General features: G+C 44.0%; 1 protein-coding gene across 5 annotated transcripts in view; it reads right to left on the minus strand.

The window, feature by feature from the left end:
- Window positions 1-532: 532 nt before the first annotated feature.
- LOC128305127 (uncharacterized) overlaps window positions 533-19,464 on the minus strand; it is a 49,336-nt gene continuing 30,404 nt past the window's right edge. For 2 of the 5 annotated variants that reach the window (XM_053042437.1, XM_053042444.1), the window contains 13 exons: window positions 15,576-15,745; window positions 15,072-15,492; window positions 13,218-14,993; window positions 11,152-11,382; window positions 10,670-10,853; window positions 10,066-10,600; window positions 9,709-9,830; window positions 9,433-9,580; window positions 8,336-8,561; window positions 7,923-8,271; window positions 7,174-7,309; window positions 2,707-5,003; window positions 533-1,789 (listed from right to left, as the gene is read on the minus strand). In XM_053042437.1, the coding sequence (XP_052898397.1) occupies window positions 1,566-1,789; window positions 2,707-5,003; window positions 7,174-7,309; window positions 7,923-8,271; window positions 8,336-8,561; window positions 9,433-9,580; window positions 9,709-9,830; window positions 10,066-10,600; window positions 10,670-10,853; window positions 11,152-11,382; window positions 13,218-14,993; window positions 15,072-15,492; window positions 15,576-15,745 (6,819 nt within the window). In that variant the 3' untranslated portion in view covers window positions 533-1,565. The remainder of the gene's footprint in view (window positions 1,790-2,706; window positions 5,004-7,173; window positions 7,310-7,922; window positions 8,272-8,335; window positions 8,562-9,432; window positions 9,581-9,708; window positions 9,831-10,065; window positions 10,601-10,669; window positions 10,854-11,151; window positions 11,383-13,217; window positions 14,994-15,071; window positions 15,493-15,575; window positions 15,746-19,464) is intronic. The other 3 variants (XM_053042461.1, XM_053042470.1, XM_053042453.1) reach the window with 3 other exon arrangements.

A 19,464-nucleotide genomic window follows, 5' to 3' on the forward strand; every position in this document is an offset into this window, starting at 1 on the left:
ATCAATATGTTATGTACAAACATGGCGGATCCTTGTGCGGATCAGATTGATGTTATCTCCTTTCGTGGATGCTCTCTTGGTGTCAGAAATCACAAAACCGGTCGCTTTTTGGTGGCTCCGATCGCATGCGTGCGGAGACTTCGACGAAAGGAAAAGCGCTCCAAAATAATATGCAATGACGACTGAGAGACCGTGCGCTCCTCTAGCTCTTGTAAGCTGGACACTAAACACTAACGGTGATTAATTCTTTCCATTTTGCTCTCTGTTTTATCCCCCAACAAAGATTGTCATCAAGAAGAAGAATAACCATGTGGGAATGTGGGAATGTGGGAGGCAAACAGCGAGAAATAAAAAAATAATATGCTGTTTATGTATTTTTAAAAACGAAATATGTTTCAACAATTTTAAACAACACCTACAGAAATCCCCAAACAGCTGTTTCGTATAATACAGTCTACAAGATAAATAATATATTAGTTCGAATGCTATCTCGTTCAACAACAACAAAAAGGTGATTCGATTCGGTATCGTATTAAATTCCATATTTTATTCTTTTATTAACAAAACATACACCATACCTATAAACCTTAATTGTGTACCATAGTATGTACGGTTCCGAAATAGTGAAGTGAAAAAATACTTTCCACAATCTGTGTTTATTATAAAATGCTACGCACTTCGCGGATGAAGTATGGTTACTCCCTTTTACGTACTGTACACACATTGTGTCTGTCAAGATGGCAGCCAGATATAGAGGACAAATTATATTTTAGTGGGTGTATTGAATAATTGCTACATTTCTATAAAAATGTATCTTGTTAACTTGTCGCGGTTAACGCTTATCAAGGGCTTATTATTTTTACTCCTCACACACCCTGTCATAACGTTCTTTACATTTAGAATGCTACGCTGCTCATTGTCCTATTCCGTATGATTCGAACTAAAACGATGCAAGGATGGAACGGAGATCCTTCCGTTCCGGGGAGTGCGGTGAAGGCTATCTCGACCTATTTACATGGTAAACTACATCACGTAATTGGCGGGTGCCATTAGTAAAGAGCATCTAAAACACCTATTTATCGCTATCGTATGTGGTCGAAGTACACAACTTTGCCCAAAGGTGGCCATTTGTTTCTACGTCTGTTTTGGAGGGGAAGATTATATACAGCATTGTCACGCGCGCTTCGCTTCCCTAGAAGATGGTTTCATGTCACTATATACTAAAATAAAATGGCAAAGATGCGTTGGTAAGCAATACAATTGTCTCTCGTAAAACGTTCTCGATGGCCTATACTTTCCCCGGGGTAAGGGGAAATTCCTATCATGCTAAGGGTTATTCATTCGAATGCATGTGCATAAAAAGGAGCTAGTGCAATATACGACTACTAAAAAGGCACTACACTGTTCAGTACGGCATGGTGTGATGGTAATCATCAGTTGGCTGCAGGACATTATGTTATTTTGAAAAGGTAAATCAAACCCCCGTCGCGATATTTGTTCTACACGTGGAGTGCAAAGGGTATTAAGCTTATAGTGTACGTGGCGTTTGGGTGATGGTCCTGTTTTCAGAAATGGTCCACCTTTACCGAGACGGTATGGGCCGCAGTATTGCTCGGTAAGTCGATATCTTCCCAATCGGTTTGCAGATTTTTCTCACTATCTGTCGCTTTTAAAGATAGGCCTAGTGAGGCGGTGCGTCCGGCACAGTGTGGTATGTTGAGTGTGACCGGTTTAAGAAACTCTGTTCCCTGAGGACCACACATTACCAGTGGCGATAGCATCGTTTCACCTGCGATAGGACAAGAGCATATAGTTAATGGAAGACGGTGTCGATTAAAAATGAACAAAAGAAAAGAAAAGTAAACAAATGAAAAATGCCTGTTGTATTGCATGCATTAAAGCAAAAAGTAACATTGTTAAATATTATCCATAAATTAATGATGATTCAAAATAAAATTATGACAGAATGAAAAATGTGCTTAAAGTACAGCTAATGCTACAAAATACTAATTAATAATGTAAAAAGGGACAAAAGAAAGTAATACTATTTAACATTAACATGCATATAACATATAAACGAACACACACATTTATTAAACAAACACACACACACACACACGCGTAATGAGACATGATCGTACAGCAAACATACACGCACACACGTTCACAAATTTCTCACATGCACAACAATTTCATGAGATAGATGATGATGGCGATTAAATGTACTTTTTAAACAAAAACATATAAAAATGCGTGCAAAACAAATAAGAAACAAATTGGTAAGATCATACGATGGTGATAAAGCTAAACATAAAATTAGAGTTTGAAAAAATTTTTGCACACAAATATGAAAAGTAATCGAAGTAAAAACACATAATAAAACATATTTTTTGTGTCAAATTGAACACGACTGAAAACTTGAACGACTGATGCTAAAAGGGTGAACAAAATTATAAAATGTGAAATAAAACGGAAATACGTCTAGTACGTCAAACGCATACAAAATAAAGTAAAGAAAGGAAGGGACAATCAAACAGATGTGAGCAGCAATACGAAGGAGTGGGCGACAAGTGTGCAAATCATAAGAGCAAAACAGGCACAGCAACTATAGCGAAACTGATTTGATTTAGTTCTGGGAGGGTGGTTTTTTTTTTTGCTAAAGGTGTGTTTTATGGTGTGTAAGTGTAGAATTCCGAATAAACCAACCATTCTCCATGTCCAGCGGTGGTCCACCGACGCTTTCGCTTAGCCGCGGATCGGTGACGGTGAAGTAGATCTCTTGCTGTACACCCGGCGGTATCGCACCGGCCGGTATCTGCAGCGAAACGTTCCAGACGGGATCGGCCAGACTGCCACCGGACGCATCGAACATACCGCGCCGGGTAATGGGTTGCCGTGGCGGTGGCAACCCGAGCGAAAGTTCACTCGCAAACGGTGTGCTGGTCGCGTTCGGTGGTCCGATCGGTAGGCTCATCTGTGAGCCGGTCGCCGTCGTCGTGTACTGTGTCTCGATGGACGTGCGGCTCGCGTACACTGGACCCAGCAGTCCCTGTGGGGGCCTATTGTGTGTCGTGGATGCTGTCGGTGGCGGTGGAGGCGGTGGCATTACCGGCGGGGCAGTTCGTTTCAAAAAGTTCGAAATGTGCGTCGCCCGGATACTTTTCGGTGTACCGATGCACGGTGGCACCATCACCGGGGATGACGTTGCAACAGGACTGCCGGGACATTGGGCTCCAGTCATCAGTTTGTCGAAGGCAGAATCGTTTTGGTTGCTTACGGTTAGCGTCCGTTCCCCACTCTTTTCCTGCTCATCTTCTTCCTCCTCCACATCGTCGTCTTCTTCGGCGGCTAAAGGAGCACCCAAGCTGTGCGGTTTTCGTGTAACCGATGGAGTGGCGTTTGGTGATTTTCGTACGTCATGGTTCGTCGTAGTGCTCGTTTCAGGCTCTTTTAACTTCACGTCCTTAAGATCGCCGTCGGCCACTGTTTCAGCCACGTTTAAAGAAAGGCCTTGCATTTGATTAACCGACTGTTCCACGACTTCTACCATGGATGTGGCCGATTCGTGCTCATTCTTCGATTCATAGATCGGTTCATGTTTGAGCTCTCGGCGTGAAACGTACACTGGTTCGGCCATGGATTCCATCGCTTCTTTGCGCGATTGATAAATCTGTTCACGCATCTGTGTGCGCCGTTCGCGCATTTCCCCTCCGTTGCGCGAAGAGGAGTACCCACTTTTGCAAGAACTGCTCGACGGTGAGTTGGGAGAGCTAGAGCAGGAACCGCTTGCAGTAGTGCCACCACCACCGGGCAGACCCTGGTTGCGCAGGAAACGATCGCTTGCGGCGGAAGTTGTTGTGCCACCCATCCCCGAGCTACTACCATTACCGGAAGCCGGCGAAGAACCGTGTGGTTGTTGTTGCGTTGGTGGTGGCTGTATCTCAACCATTCTGCTTTGCTGGATGCGATCTTGCATCTGCTGCTTGCTCTGGTACAAATGATCCCGGTGCATTTCTCGTCGACTTTGATACACTGGCTCTTCGAATGCTCGGCGCGTGTGCTCACGTGCTTCGTTGTACAGGAATGAGCCACTCTTGCTCTGATAGATGGACTCATCGTGGCCAGAACCGTGACTCACGTTGGCCATTGCCGCACGGTGGTGATCCACTATTGAGGCGTGATGGGGAGCCCGTTCGGAACCCATTCGTCGACGGTTCAGTTGATTGAAGCTGGGCGATGGAGCAGTGCGATCGGCCATACTGTGCCGACGTACAATACGTCGCCCAAGCGTACTGACCGTTGCTCCCGGTCCTAAAGGCGCTCTGCCACGCTCTAGTTCAATGAGTGCCCGGTTTGCGTACAAGTTTTCGTCCGGCTGGTAGTAACCCTGGCCATCGCTTTGTTGATCGTAATATCCTCTACCGTGGTTACCGTACATTGATTCCAGCTCTAAGTTCTGATAGGTACTGTTCCCATCCTTTGGATAGAATGGTTCATGGCGATGGTAACCGCGAACGGGTTGCGGAGAATACGGTCCCTGATAGGACGACGGATAGCGTCGATCGTTGTAATACGCCTGCTGCTGCATCTCTTGTGCGTACATTGAACGCTGATCGTATAGTTGCTGCTGTTGCTGTTGCTGATCCGTCATGCGCATTCGTGCTGATCGTGATTCCATCAACGAGTGCTGTCGTTTCAGTATCGGTCTGAGCGACTTTTTATCCGTGTCACCCACCAAACTTACCTGCCGCCGTAGCGGACGGGTAGACTTAATGAATGCGTTCTTGATTGCTTTCAGCGGTGATTTAAGAATGTTTTTCTTCGGCGGTTTGGCCGGTAACTCTGGTGGCAGGGATGGATCGTGCCCCGGATAAGGGCCACGAGGTGGGGGACCGGGTATGGGTGGTAATGGCTGTTGCTGCAACTGGCGCATCCGTTCCTGATGCATCAGATGTTGCTGGTGCTGGTTGAACTCATGGATCGACATCATGGGCTCCATGTCTCTGCAGGATTGGGAACGAAAGGAGTGTGTGGACGTGGTGGAAGTGGTGCGGGAACGATGCATGATTTGGGAGTTTGGAATGTTGATTTGGATAACGAATCATTGATTAAATAAATTTAAATAGAACGTTAGCGCTCTAGTAGTAGTAATAGTAATAGTAGTAGAAATAGTACGGAATATTGGGCCGAGGATTAGGTGCACCGGTTTAAGAAGAGAGTGAACGGTGGTAATAGGGCACAAAGTCGGACCGGGTGGACAAAGGTAGTAGTACCGTATTTGCATCTTGTCCGAGCAAGCACTTAGCCTGAACATCTTTGTCACAATTAATGCATTGGACTACTACATACATGCACTAACTTTTTCCCCCATTCATTTTGTTCGCTTTTCCATACTTATCATCGATTACTTTTTTTTAAGTTTAATAGAAATTGTATCAGTTTCGCTCAATTTTCAGTTCGGTATTGATGTGGTTTATAGTGAAACGGGTTGTGGTACATAGGGAACGATCATCTCACCTTTCTTTTTGGGTAGATTGTAGAAAATCACATGTTTATTATAGAATAAAATAGAACAATTCAAAATCAACAAGCTCAGCCATTCGATCCCTCTCTCTCTCACACACACACACACTCATATAAATACACTCATAGACAAATAAACATGATACATGCATTCGCGATCGTACAAAAGATCATTGAAAAGTTATAACTTAAGGCAATATCGTAGACCCTTCAACCAGCTATTACATCTTAACCAAACCCAGTTGTTCAACCGAATGTGTACATTTAACACTATACCACTAGCTAATGGTAATTAGTTTCTAGAGCAACGAAGACGAAGACATTAGGAAGAGTACCGTTCCAGTTACTAGAAATTCGTTTGCTCGCGTAGGAATTGCAAATGGGATGGAGAGTGGTGCTGTGGAATGTACATTTACTTCCTTCAGAAAGACAATGAACGACACCAGCATACTCACGTTCGTTCTTATATGTATTAGATTGGCAGAGAAGCAGTATTTGTTGAAATGTTATATGCAGAGACATGTGAAGCATAGGTTAGTAGAAACCAAACTAACATCGTATAGCTATCGTAATGCTATACTGAAGGCTGGAGCTGTAACATTATTTCTTACAATAGGATACACCTCAATGTTTCAGTATAATATGTGTAAGCCATCCTCATACTGTATGTTGTTTTTATAAAAAAAATTGAAGATTTTCTGTAGTACAAAACAGGCAAAGTTATATTTTTAAATTTCATTTCTCTAATAGACAATAATTTAAAACTTGCCACCTTTTTGCTATGTGGAAATACTTTTTTTTAAAATAAATAACTAATTAAGAAGCAATGACACTGAATAGCTAAAGCGTTTTGTAGTTATATCGAATGTACAAGTTTCTACAAAACTACACCAACGAAAGGAAACACAAAAAAGGGTCAGAAAAGTAAACAAAATTGAGGGTAAAAGTTAGTGCGACTTGTAACGTGCGGATACACGATTGATTTGAAGTTGTTCCAATGTTTCTCGTTGCTCTAAATGGCATATACAAATGTATGGGTTCGAGTGTGTTGTTGCAATGCAACAAAGGGTTTGCGCTCCTTGCTTCAAGGCTCAAGGTACTGAAGGGTAGTTTTGTCTGGCGTTATAAAAGCGATGGAATGGACTAGTCACAAGGGGGCAGCGAGTCTTATGTATGGACGGTATGTGTATAAAAGCATTGCATGTTTTGTTAACCTGTAGGATTAGTAATATAGCCGTAGTCGTAACGCCGTTCGCCATGGTTAGAAACGTATGTATCTTTTTCCAGCTAAGTTCCGTTTGTCTTTGCGGATGAAAAAGCACAACATGCATTGAATAGTACGACACACTTTTTTTTAGATGAAGTAGATATAAAATGAAGTAGTCGTATTATTATCAAAAAGTCCGTAACATCGTCATTAGTCAAGGGATTCAAAGAAAGGTTTCGAAGATACATTATGCATGTTACAATAGGGAAAAGTTCGCGGCCCAAGGATATAGTCGTTTGATGAGTTTATTTTCCATCACGATGGGTAAGTGGATCCTTGTGGATAGACCAAATTTAGTCAGTCGTTGGGAGCAAAGTTGTGTTAGCAAACGAAGAAATGAATCCAAGAACAGACGAGGTAGAAAAAAATTCCACGGTACTTACCGTATGTTGTGGTGGTGCCCAACCATCGTACCAAGTTGTGGTTTGCGATAAAGCTCGAATGCCGATCCTCGTTGCTCTCGGCTTCCGGCGAGATCGAGTGCATGTCGATCGGATGGGTGTAGTGGTGGCATGTTGCCTGAGGGATGTAAAACTATTGTTAGTGAAGGTAAAATAAAATAAAGCTGCAAAATGTCCAATTACTGTTAAATGCATGAGTTTGCAAATAGAGCTATAATCAACAAAATTGTTTGCATTCCTCGTTTTTAAATTCGTTACCGAGGGTATTTAAAATTTTAAATTCAGATAAATTAAGGCATTTTTTAAGAAAACATATAACTTTAAACCAATAAATACATTTTAAAACGTTCATCCAGATCTGTAACTAATCGAATGAAACATCACACGTATTGTGATAATTGTTTGAAAAATATTCACAAAAGCTTAATATTAGCGACATAATCGATTAATTTGTGTAAATTTCACTTAAAATGGATAGTAAGTTACGATCTTAAGATTTAATGAGCAGTATACTGAGAAAATCATGCATTTAAGTATTGGTCAGCAAAACAAGGATTAACAAGTGATAGAAAAGGAATCCGGATAATAGGGACGTAGTGAATAAGTGGGTTGAAATTGGAATTATTATTGGTACGACATGTGTGAACTGTCAGTTGAGGATCTTAAACCGTTAATGGATTGTGTCAGTAGTAGTATAATTTATGTGTAGTACGTCAATGCGTGTATGTTACCTATGCCATGAGTTCCTGTCCCATTACCTCTATGCATGTAAGTATTGCCGTAGGGGTATTGTGCGTTACCGTTGTTATAACCATTGCTTGCCCCCATTGCACCCATGTCCCTGACACCATTGCTCATATAAGAATGACTACCGTTGGTGTTGCCGTTGTACATTGGGCCTCCATTGCCGCCGCTAGCACCATTTCCGACCGTGTACGGATTGTACGGATGCATACCTGGTGCATGGGACCCGCCATTGTTTGGTGAACTTGGCACGTTATGGGCCATCCCCTGGTGGTAATGTGATGAAGCCATTGGAGGATAATAAAAACCATCAGGTGAGCGAGGTGAAATCGGTTCCTGGAATTGAAACGATCATAAGTAAAATTGGTTGGGTAGAAATGATACACTTGATTGAACTTACCCCATTATCCCACTGTCCTGAATGATGCAGTGCAGAACCATTGTTTCCGGTACCGCCGACTGGAGGTCTGTAATTTTTAGGTTTTGGCGGGGGAACAGGTTTAAATGGTGCGCCATTACCCAAATTCGCTCCCATGGCAGCGCCGGGTGGCTGTCCTGGTGAACCAATCATCGACGGTCCTTTGTTAGGCTTCGAGTAATCGGCCTGCGATGCTGAATTGTTTCGACTGTGCCGTATAATAGAATTAATATAACGAAATAACAAAACGTAAGTATAAATGCTGATAGTAACGCTGTGTAATGAATCATATGTGAAGTGTTAAGGTAGAAAATTGTGCGAGAAAATCTTGCTTGGACCAACATGATTGTAAATTATGTCTAATTTCGTTTTCTTTTAACTAACGTATAATATTCCATAAGAAACTAATGAGTATATGCTTTTGCGTTCTTGAAATTATTAAGGAATGTGATATAAATCGTAGCTTATTGAGGAGTCTATTTGTGGGCAGCAGTGAAGCTACATGTTCAGTCAAATCGTGCTTAGAAAAGGTGAAGTACGCAAGGATAACACAATGGCTTTTTCAATAATTCTATCAATTAAAGAAACATGGAAAAGGCAGTGCAATCTAAATTGAACACATTGTGTTGATTCAAAAAGCATAGCAAGACAATTAATTTCTAAGAATATACCTTGGAAACATCCACCAAATAACGAATGTTCAATTGAACCGTTGATTTGGTAGTAAATACTTCTACTATCATATACTAAACCAAACACAATGCTTTCGTTGGTCTCGTAACAGCCACTTTAAACTAAAGTATCGAATTTCGAATGAACTAATCTACGTCTGTGTGGACAACACATCGTATGATAATGTAGATTTGGTTGCGATTTGTTTATAAACAGATATTCCCGCATCTGTTGTCGCGACCTTCAGTTGGAGACCCACATATTACATTACAATGCAGCATGAAAGAAAAACAAAGCCATCAATCATATTGGCTACAACCTCCGGAACCTCTACAACGCTATCGCATTCTAATTTAATAGTTCACATACTACGGTGAGGAGCAAATACACGATATATGTGTGCTCACCTGTATTTGCCGTAATCCGTTTTAGTTTCGATGATGTGCTTCCGTGGACTGTCCAGCACGAGATTGGTTGGTCTTTGTGGCATATTCATACCACCACCGGAACGATCACCTGAGTTTCGTTGCGTTAACGTTTCATGAGCTCCAGTACCTTTAAAAAACACATTCCCAAATAAAGAACAAATGGGAGCATTATTAACATACATTTAAGTTAATATACATCCTAACATACACATATCACATATCATATTCTTAGGTAATAATTTCATGGAAACGTACCATTATAGTTGCTTCTAGCTGTTGTGAGCAACATATCAGATGAGGTGTTCATTGAAGGATTTCTTCCATACTCTGAAATGCCTGATACGTTTCCTCCCAGTGAATGTGCTCCATTCCGATTGCTACAACAACACAGAGAGCGTACATTGGTTAACTTTTGGCTCACTCGAAATTGTGAAACAAACGCATAATAGTAACATTTCTTTTTTCTGAATTAAAAATAATGAAAGCTATTTCAAATACGTTAACAGAAAAAAAAACTAAACCCAACTGAGCATTTGCTAAAGGAAGAATCATAAAAGCTGCCCAAAACTGAAACAATTTGGCTTGGCAGGCGGAAATTCTGGAAAGACTTACTTGGGCACCGATTTCAGATCATCGGGTGCATTGGGTCCTAACCTCATATTCTGTGCGGTCAGCTGCGATGATGTATTGTAAGAATCGTAGCTGGAGACACTATCGTACGATCCGTTCGCTTTACTCGACGTGTTCGGATTGCTGCCGGACGAAGCAGGATGATGATGACCAGCCGTACGCCCACCTGCACCGCGATCCAGTGATGTGTTGGCGTTACGCTCCAAGGAGCTACCGGCGCCCGGGGCCGTCGTTCCACCGTTTACCATCGATGGAAGCGCTGGTCGTTTGTCGGGTCCTCCTCCGTGTCCCAGCAGTTGATTTCTACTGCTGTATTCATCGTGTCCCGATGTGGGATCGTGTAACGTATCACCGGATGATTGTTTCCCATTGCCGAAGAGTCGTTCCTGTGCAGAACGGCCAAGTGTACCGCCCGAGCTTGAGTTACGCGAAGGCAACGAAGACCCGGGCGTACTAGAAGCACCGGTCGCGTTGGGCGGTTTGGACGCTCTATCGATACGGGGAGGTAAATCTGGAACTGGAACAACAGGAAACGGTGATGAATGAAGAGAAAATCTTTCACGTTTACTCTCAGCCTAAAGCTTACCCGCTCCGAAGTGTGGACCATTCGATGAACCTTGTAACGGTGGAGCCGCCCTCGAAGTAGACGAACCGTAAATGGCATCTTCTGGATTCATTGCCGGGGCACCACCACCATTTTTGCTTGATGAAAATCCATACTTGTTATCAACGGTCATTCGACGCGAGTGGGGAGCATGTTCGTACGGATTCTTTAAACGTGATGATACGAGAAACTTCAAATTAATCATTGTAATCCACTAATGTCGGTTGCGTTAAACATAATGTTTTTAGTCACAAAATGGCCAAATGAAAATGAATGAAATAATTAGAAGAAATATATGACGGAGGTACATTGTAAATTGATCATCAACCGACGTATTCAATAATCAATGTACTAAATTTCCAGTTGATTAGAGAGATATTTCGAAAGAAAATACTATTTTAAAAATAGCAACATTTGCCGAAAAAAGGTATCATAAAAAATATATGGGGATGCAGTTAGCTTACCGTGTATGGTGGTGGCATGCCGTCACCGAGTTCTCTATCCCTATCCAAGTTATCCTGATTAGTGGCAATCGATGGATCAGAGCTGGATTTCACCAACTGTGGCAAGTTGCCCAATGAGAGTGATGCTGATGGGCCCGGGCTTAGCTCCAGATCCGATTCTGGACTCGAGGCGTAGGAAAGACGGGATGTGGTCATGGGGAACAGGAAATCATCGGACAAAGATTCTACGGGCTATCGGTTTCGTGAATCGACCCGCGTGTAAGGTGGTGGGAAGTGGTAGGAACGAACGACAAACAACGGGAATAGCGTTACCAGTACGTATCGGTACGATTCAAATATATTTGGGAGTTTATCAAGCGTACGGTGACGATGAAGGAACGTAATTGAATAATTTCAGGAACGGGAAGTAATCATTCAGGGAAAATAGGGAAATGTTGAGCGCACACACACGCGGATAGTATATAAATGTAGCGTTTATATAGAAGATATGTTTGGCGTTAGTGGCAAACAAACACAATTTTGATTTCGGTACATCATAAACCACAACAGTAGTTTTTTTTTTGCAGGGAAGGAGGGCATCGATTTTCATGTAGAAGCGTATGTAGGAAGTCGAATGAGTATATATGGAATTAAAAAAGACAGAAAAAATCACACCGTTAGATTCGTCAATAGTCAATAGTGAGTGATACTTATACTATTAAAAATGGAAAGTGAAAGCCTTTCAAAGCCTTTATGGATCCATGCAAACATTGTTAGTAATTTCTATTCTGGTAGCACTTATTAATATCGCTGTTTATAGCACTTGAAATTCACATATTTGCTTCTAACTGTACTGACATTTAATTGTCAATGTAAGCGATGAATTGATTTGGATCATGTACATGGTTACCATTGGCATCAATGGATGTGAGCGTGAGGATTTGATTAGTACCGTGCAAAGCACCAGCAGCACTGGAACTGTTAAGCGAATACTCGTTGTCGCGACCAATACCGTTGCCATTACTCGCACTATTAGTGATGTTAGTGTAAGATCGATTGCGATCGTGCGTTTGCAAGTTGTCCGGATTGTGATAGAATGGTGTAGCGTGTACGGTCGCATTGGCCGAACGACCATTGTCAACGCTTATAGCCACCGGCGGTTGTTCATCGTCGACCAGCAGCTGTTCCGAGCTTCCGGTGGTTGCTGTGGACGATTTACCACCGTACGACGAGGATGCATGCAGACTAAGGGTCGATCGCTGAATGTTGGGATTTGAACGATGCAGTGCAGCATTGCAGCCGATGCGTCCCGCACGTCGACCACCAACCGCGGGTGACGCCATCCGAATATCGGGCAGCATCATTTGAGCACCAATCTCACCGCCAAGAACAGTGTTTGGTCGACAGCTTTGCAATGTATGCGTTGGGAGGGATGCGATAGGTTTGATAGCATTGAACGATTGGTTAGCGAAATGGGGCTGTTGTTGGGCATAAGGGGTGACGGCGATAGGTGAGACGGCAAGCGAATTGTTGAAATTAGCAACAGGCATTGAGTAGCGATAGGGATTTCGGGACATTCCGCCAACACTTGTCTTTGCTGGTGGTAAAGGCGACACATAGTTGCAACACGACAAAGGGCATGGAGGTGGTAGATAGGGCAGAAAAATATCGGATGCTAGTTCCACCCGCTAGCCAGTGTAGAGGTGTTTGCGTAAAAAATGGGATTAAGGCGAACAAACGTAAACATAGAAGAAGGAAAGTAAAAGGACCGCACGTACATCAACCAACACCAAGTGATAAAATAAGAAAAAAGAAATAAAACATATAGAATTAGGCATGGTTCGATAATGCTCCGCATCATGTGAAAACCCTTATTAATGTACAGTAATTGTAGTTTGTAATTTCTAGCATATCGAGAATACTGATCACAACGTTCCGTAAGGTATTGGAGCCTGAAATAAGAACGATTTAAACATCCAAAATCCACAGCCAATGTGCTGAGCTACAAGGAAAATAGTGAAACCATAACCCAAACCCATTCTACCACCATGAGGCGTACGGTGCGATAATGAATGAACCATCTTTACCTTAGTCTCCGACATCCAAACTGCACCACTCTGTTGCTGGTCGATCGAGTCCCTAAGCTTCCGATACCACGTGTCCGGATCGTTCAGGTTGATCGTTGTGCTGAACACATGGGACCAAACACGTTCCAGCTTCTGACACTGCTCGAACAGCTTCTTGCTGCTCTTGTGTGCCGATTTTGGTAATCCCTGACGCATCTGCTTGATTGTGTGTTTTGTATCCGCCTTCAAAAATATCACTATCGGGTAGAACTGAGCGTAGTTCAGGCGATCGACCGCATTCGGTGTCACGTCCAGCAGCGCATGTTTGCCACGGTCCATAATGTCACGAATGTTAGACAGACGCACGATACCACCACACTTGGACGAGCCCTTATCATCGTCCTGCAGCGGTGCCGTATATTTGTCGGGGAAATCTTTCATTAAACGCTCGCGCGCTATGTCCGCCACCGGACCAAAGATGACAACGGGACGCACAAAGCCCGGATGCCTTAACACGACACGCTCGTATGCCGGGAATTTCGAGATGGCATCTGAGAACACCACATCATCCCAGTTCTCGCGCGAAAGGGACTTTGAGCGGCGGTGAGTCGAGCGACGCCTGCGGAAGAAGCTAACGCGCGACTCGGAAGAATTCAGCTCCTTCTTGCTCGCGTTGAACTGCACCGTTGCCAGCTCCTCGGCCCGGGCCTTGTTCGGAATGACACCGCGTTGCAGCTCCTGATGTCCACGGCCGATGCGCAGCACCTGCCAGGCACCGACTACACCATTGTACAGTGTATCGATCACCCGGAACACATCGCCGGCTTTGAAGGACAGTTCACCTTTCGTTGGCGTATCGCAGTGGAAATGCGTTTTGATATGGAACGAATCGCCCCGCTGCTGTGCCGTAATGCTATCGAACTCCTCCTTGCAGTACTGTACGATCAGATCGATGCGATCTTGCAAGCTAAGCAGAAAGAGGACAGCCTCCTCTCTGGTAACTCCGTTCATGTCCATATCGTTGACCTTCAATATTTTGTCCCCCGTTACGAGACCCTGAACGGAGGCGGGACTGTTCTGTTGTACAGCCGTCACAAAGATGCCCACCTCGTTACCGCCCGTCAGCCGTATCCCGACCGAACCTTCCTTTTGGAATGTGATGTATCGTGGTTCGGTCGTGGGGGGTTTTTCCTCCACAAGCTGGCGGCGGGTTGCGTAGAAATCTTCACCTCTTGGTGGTGGTGGTCTCGGTGGCTCGTCAACGACACTGCGTGATCGCGAATGTCCGGCAGCTCCCGTGTCCGCCGTGCGGCTAGACGTTCCCGGTGGCGTGCTGGGACGATCGAGCTGCTGCAGCGAAATATCTGTCAACGGTCCCCTGGAACGTCCTCTCGGCGTGAGGTTGCTTTTATCATCTGCCAACAGCGTACTCATGGCGGACGGTCGCGTCGGTGGTTGCACGTACAAATTCTGCCCCGAGTATGAACCAGTTCCGTTGAGATAATTATCATCCATATTGCTACAGTTGGACACCTGGGCCGTATGGGAGTAGACAGGCGATTGCATACCGGAAGCAGTTCCACCAGTCGGCCCGCCACCATAGTTCCCACTGACACCATTCGGTTCGCGCAACACCGCAAGCGTTAACCGCTCTTTGCAACCGTCAATGATTTTTTTCGCCTCTTTAAGGCTCATCGAATCATTACAGTTAGTGTTGTGGATTCGTGTTACCAAATCACCTTCCTGCAGTGAGTACCCATTTGCCGCTAGCTGATCCTTTGTCTTTGATGATATTTCCTGTGGAGAAACGTAAACATGAAACGATCAAATTCGATGCCTGGAGAATGATTGCACGCATTTTCAAACTCAACCCACCCGTATAAACAATCGGCAACCCAGAACAATGCCGAAGTCGTCCTTTTTGTTCGCCTTCGTGACGATGACTTTGATTTGCTGCTGAGATCCATTATTTGCACCGAGACCCAGGCCGGTCGAGCTGATGCTATGCTGGTGCTGATGTGAATTCATCCCCACACCGGTCGCCATTCCGCCCATCGCACCAGCGCCAGGTCCCGCCAATCCACCGGGCAGCCCTCCAACACCACCTCCACCCGATCCGACTGCCATCCCATGCATATTCGCACCCGGAAGTGGATGCATCAGACTGTGATTGGGTACGCGTCGTTTCACCATCAGTGTCACGGTATTGCCACTATCGCGCAGCACCTGTACAGCAGTGGCGTACTCCACGTTTTCTAAAGACACACCGTTAACGGAAATGATCCGATCGTTTACTCTACACGTGGAAGAAAATAAACAAAATTAGACGTCAGACGTAATTGATTGGCAAACACAAGCAGTCGGCAGTCGATGGCTTACTGTAGTTGACCCTCGGCCGGACCATTCTTCAGCACGTCGCTAACCGCGATCGATGGGTCACCGTTGGCGAAGTGAGGATTATCACGACCACCGGACACTGCTATGCCAAACCCGTAACCGGTTACGCGGGAAAGTGTTACCGTGCTGTAATCCCATGACGTTCTCTCCAGCTGTAATGGAAGAAAAGAAACAGAAAGGTATGTAAATACGATTACCAAATCGAGGCATGACACAAATGAATGACTTGTATGGAAAAAAGATGTTTATTAATAATTTTAAAAAATCCATTAACTGCCTTCAGCGATGCGCATGAACATTTTTGCAGAAATATCCTCTTTTTGGGGCATATTTTGCAGGAGAAAGTATAAAAAAATCATTGTCATCAATTTAAAAAAAAACATTCACAGTTGGTTTGTTGTGTGCGAGCTTTTTTGTTCATTCCTATCACAATGCTACACTGGAGTGGCTTTCTCTCGACACATTTATGATAACAACGAATGCGCGTGCGTTGTTCAGTAAGCTGAGTAAACAATAAAGCAATAATGCCACCAGGAGCATGGAGTTGGTTTGCTGTTGCTGCTACTGTACGCCAGTATGGAGCCATCTCATGCTGCATTTGTTTCATGTCACCATGTAAGGGGAACCACCATTCGTTGCGCACTTTTTCGAGCATGCCCGCATACACACAACACAGCTGAATGCGTGCCGCATTGCTTTATCGTCGATCGTCGCTTAATCCAACATGGAATCTGGATGGAGAAATCGGACAGCAGTAACAACGGTGCCCATTGATGGCGCGTAACGACATTTCCGTACCGGGCTCGGAGAAGGAAGAAGCGACCAGCACTTGATCTTTCCCATAGAAAGAGAACGGTCGACAGGGGTAGTTGTTCACGATTTTAATCAACCTTAATTCAATTAAATCCGGGAACCTCGAGTTGGCCTTGCACTCTGCATGAACTGTGCCTCACCGAAGGCTACAAAATTTCCCATCCTCGTGTCCTGATCGATGGTTGTCCTTTGTTCGTTTTAATTATAAAGGAAAGATTGAAACATCTTCCGAAGTTTGGTAGTATATTTGGAAACTTTAACGGTACGATAGCGTGACTTCCCCGATGATAGCCAATAAAAGCAACAAACAATACAACGAATAGTAGAGATGTCGTTAGTGCTTATTAGCTACCGATTGTTCAGGCTGATCAACACGCAATCAAAAGAAACCAAAGGAGGGCATTTACTGCCGAGCGTATCGGAACATTTACACTTTCACCAATCCCCACGGTTGGTTCCTGATTCCGATAGAAAGCTTCTTTAGTAGTAGACAAGCTCGATGTACAACCGTCCGTCGCACTGTCAGAGATGTGTGCTGGAGACATTAGGCCACCGAACGACCGAAGGGGGAAGTGGAAGAGAGGCCTATCTGCTTAAAACGAAAACTGTAGCGTCGGAAAAATAGCTATTCAAATGTTGGTGGAGAAAGCATGACAAATTCAGCACAATACCCTGACGAAAGTGCGATTAATCCAACCTGCCCGCCAAGCGACACGTTATCTCACAGATTCTCGATCGTGTCCCGAACCTATGATGATTGGCCGGTGAACAGAAAACCCACGTACACCAGTTCGAGGGAAGTTATCGAACGATGGATTTAATTATTACAAGTAGCGCCAGTCTATGTCAGTCGTGCCCTAGCTATTATGGCATAAAAATTATAGCCCTTTTTCTAAAAGGTGTAGAAATGGATTGAAGAAAGAAAAAAAATACGCTTCCATTCCAGGCTCGTGTATTATTAACCGCGCCCATGCACAGCCAAGAAAATAACGCTTTCGCATCATTATCGGTTAGCATCATTAGCGTGTTATCATCCGGTGAGTGAGCGGTGGGGAGGGTTTGACAAATCGAAATCGACGTCAAATCAATAGTGTGGCGTGATAGTCGGCAGCGTTGGAGAAAAGAGAAATCATGCTAATTACAATAATGATCGCCAAGGTTGTTTGATTTAAAGAGGAGATCGAATATTCTTCGAAATACATATATTCAGCAGGAATACATGGTGAAAAAATCAAATCGCGGATCTGTATCCAAAATTTAAACAACGACCAAAGTTTGTGGCATAATATGGAATGTTCCGAGGCTGCACAATTCAAGGTTACCAGCCGTTTATGAGCATGTTGACGTTTGAAAACCTTTTAGAATTAGTAATAGAACACTATTACATCGATGAGCTTCTAGCATATGGAAGATCTCAGAATGAAATGCTCTCCCAAGAACTTACAAAGTTTTCACTGTCAAGGAGTGCAGAAACTAAAATAAATACTCAATCAATCGACGATAGTCTGAAGGTCAATTCAATTTCTTGGCTTCGACATTCGGGCATCGACATTAAGGGATGGACATTTGCAGCGGCGTGCGAAGCCCACACTCGACTGAAACGAAAGGCCTTTAAGGATTGGATTGAGGATCTTTCTGCAGGTGATCTTCTTCTTGTCTATTTATTCGAGTAGGAATTATATTCTCCTACAGTTGGCTGCACTACGTTCCTCGGTCCATATTCAGAGGCTTACGTAAATTCTATATTTCTTCTCGACTTCTAAGAGTCATATTGACGAAGGTGTTCGAAGACTGACGATGCAGTGGCTGAACGAACAAATTACGCGCACGAGACTCATGGCCATAAAAATAAGCCTATTTTAAATTAATACAATAAATTCAATCCAAAAGGCATTCATTTCAAATTAAAAGTAGCTCGTAAAAAATATGAAACCCTAAAAGACATATCAAGTGAAAGATTCACACGATCGCCGACACTTGGTTTCAGCAATCTAGCAGCAACGTGCATAATAACCGAGCCAAATGGATTTTCGTTCAATTTCATGCAAACATTCCTGGCCACTGATCATCGGCAGCACACACTAGCACAGATCGATCGCGGCTTCCAAGTGCCCGGACTTGATTTCGTATGCGAAACCATGAGAGGGTGACCGATCCCACCGCACCGTGGGTTAGCACACCGAGCAGTAGCCGTGACGTGACGCGAAGTTGAGCTAAAGCCATTACACGTTCATGTCAAAAAGGCTGCGCGGACACAAATGCTTACCACGGAGCACAACGATGGCGGGCCGGCGATGGGTGGCGCTCCTATTTGCAAGAGAGAAGGATTGGTGGAAAAGCTTTATGCACGTGGAATGTGTATGCCCTTCGCGGCTGTATAATGGCATCCTGCTAGTGGCGTTGCACCACTAGAAGTCGTACGCCCCGAACACAACTATTGTCCTAGCCGGGGCCTGCTACCGTTACGGTTACGTTTGGGGCCATGAAGAAAATTATGCCTTTCTTTTCATTTGATCATTAAACAGCAGCGGTGCGGCATACTTTTTGCACCCGCAGGGGTTTGGATCTGGACCGGTGGTGCAAGGGATGGGGACGATCACAACAGGGGTCGCTAAGTATAGACCTAACACCAATAGGAGCGTAGCAATATTGTAACAAATTGAGGCATTTTAATCGATCGAGTTCAGAGCTTTTCTTTAACAGTTATTATTAAACTTTATATTGTGATTTTGTTTTTCATTTATCGTGAAAAGATCAAAAGGGATGAAGAAGATAATTTCAAATGTGATCTAGCTGTTTACGTTTACGTTACTTTATGGTTCAAATATTTTGTTTTCGTTAGCAGCGAATTTCAGTCTCAGCGAGAAACGATAAACCACTTCGCAGACTGCCAAGCATGCAACAACATAAATTTCACTTTCTAGACAATCTCATGTGTTTGTGATGCGATATAACGCTCAAACCGGAAGAAAGATCGTATCGATCGGTACGACAAATCGCAACCAATGACAAATCCACCGTTATCGCTACGTCTCTTACGTTACGAGGGGAGCCGTGT

The sequence above is a fragment of the Anopheles moucheti genome, chromosome 2 (genome assembly GCF_943734755.1).
Source record: "Anopheles moucheti chromosome 2, idAnoMoucSN_F20_07, whole genome shotgun sequence".
NCBI classification, from domain to species: domain Eukaryota; kingdom Metazoa; phylum Arthropoda; class Insecta; order Diptera; family Culicidae; genus Anopheles; species Anopheles moucheti.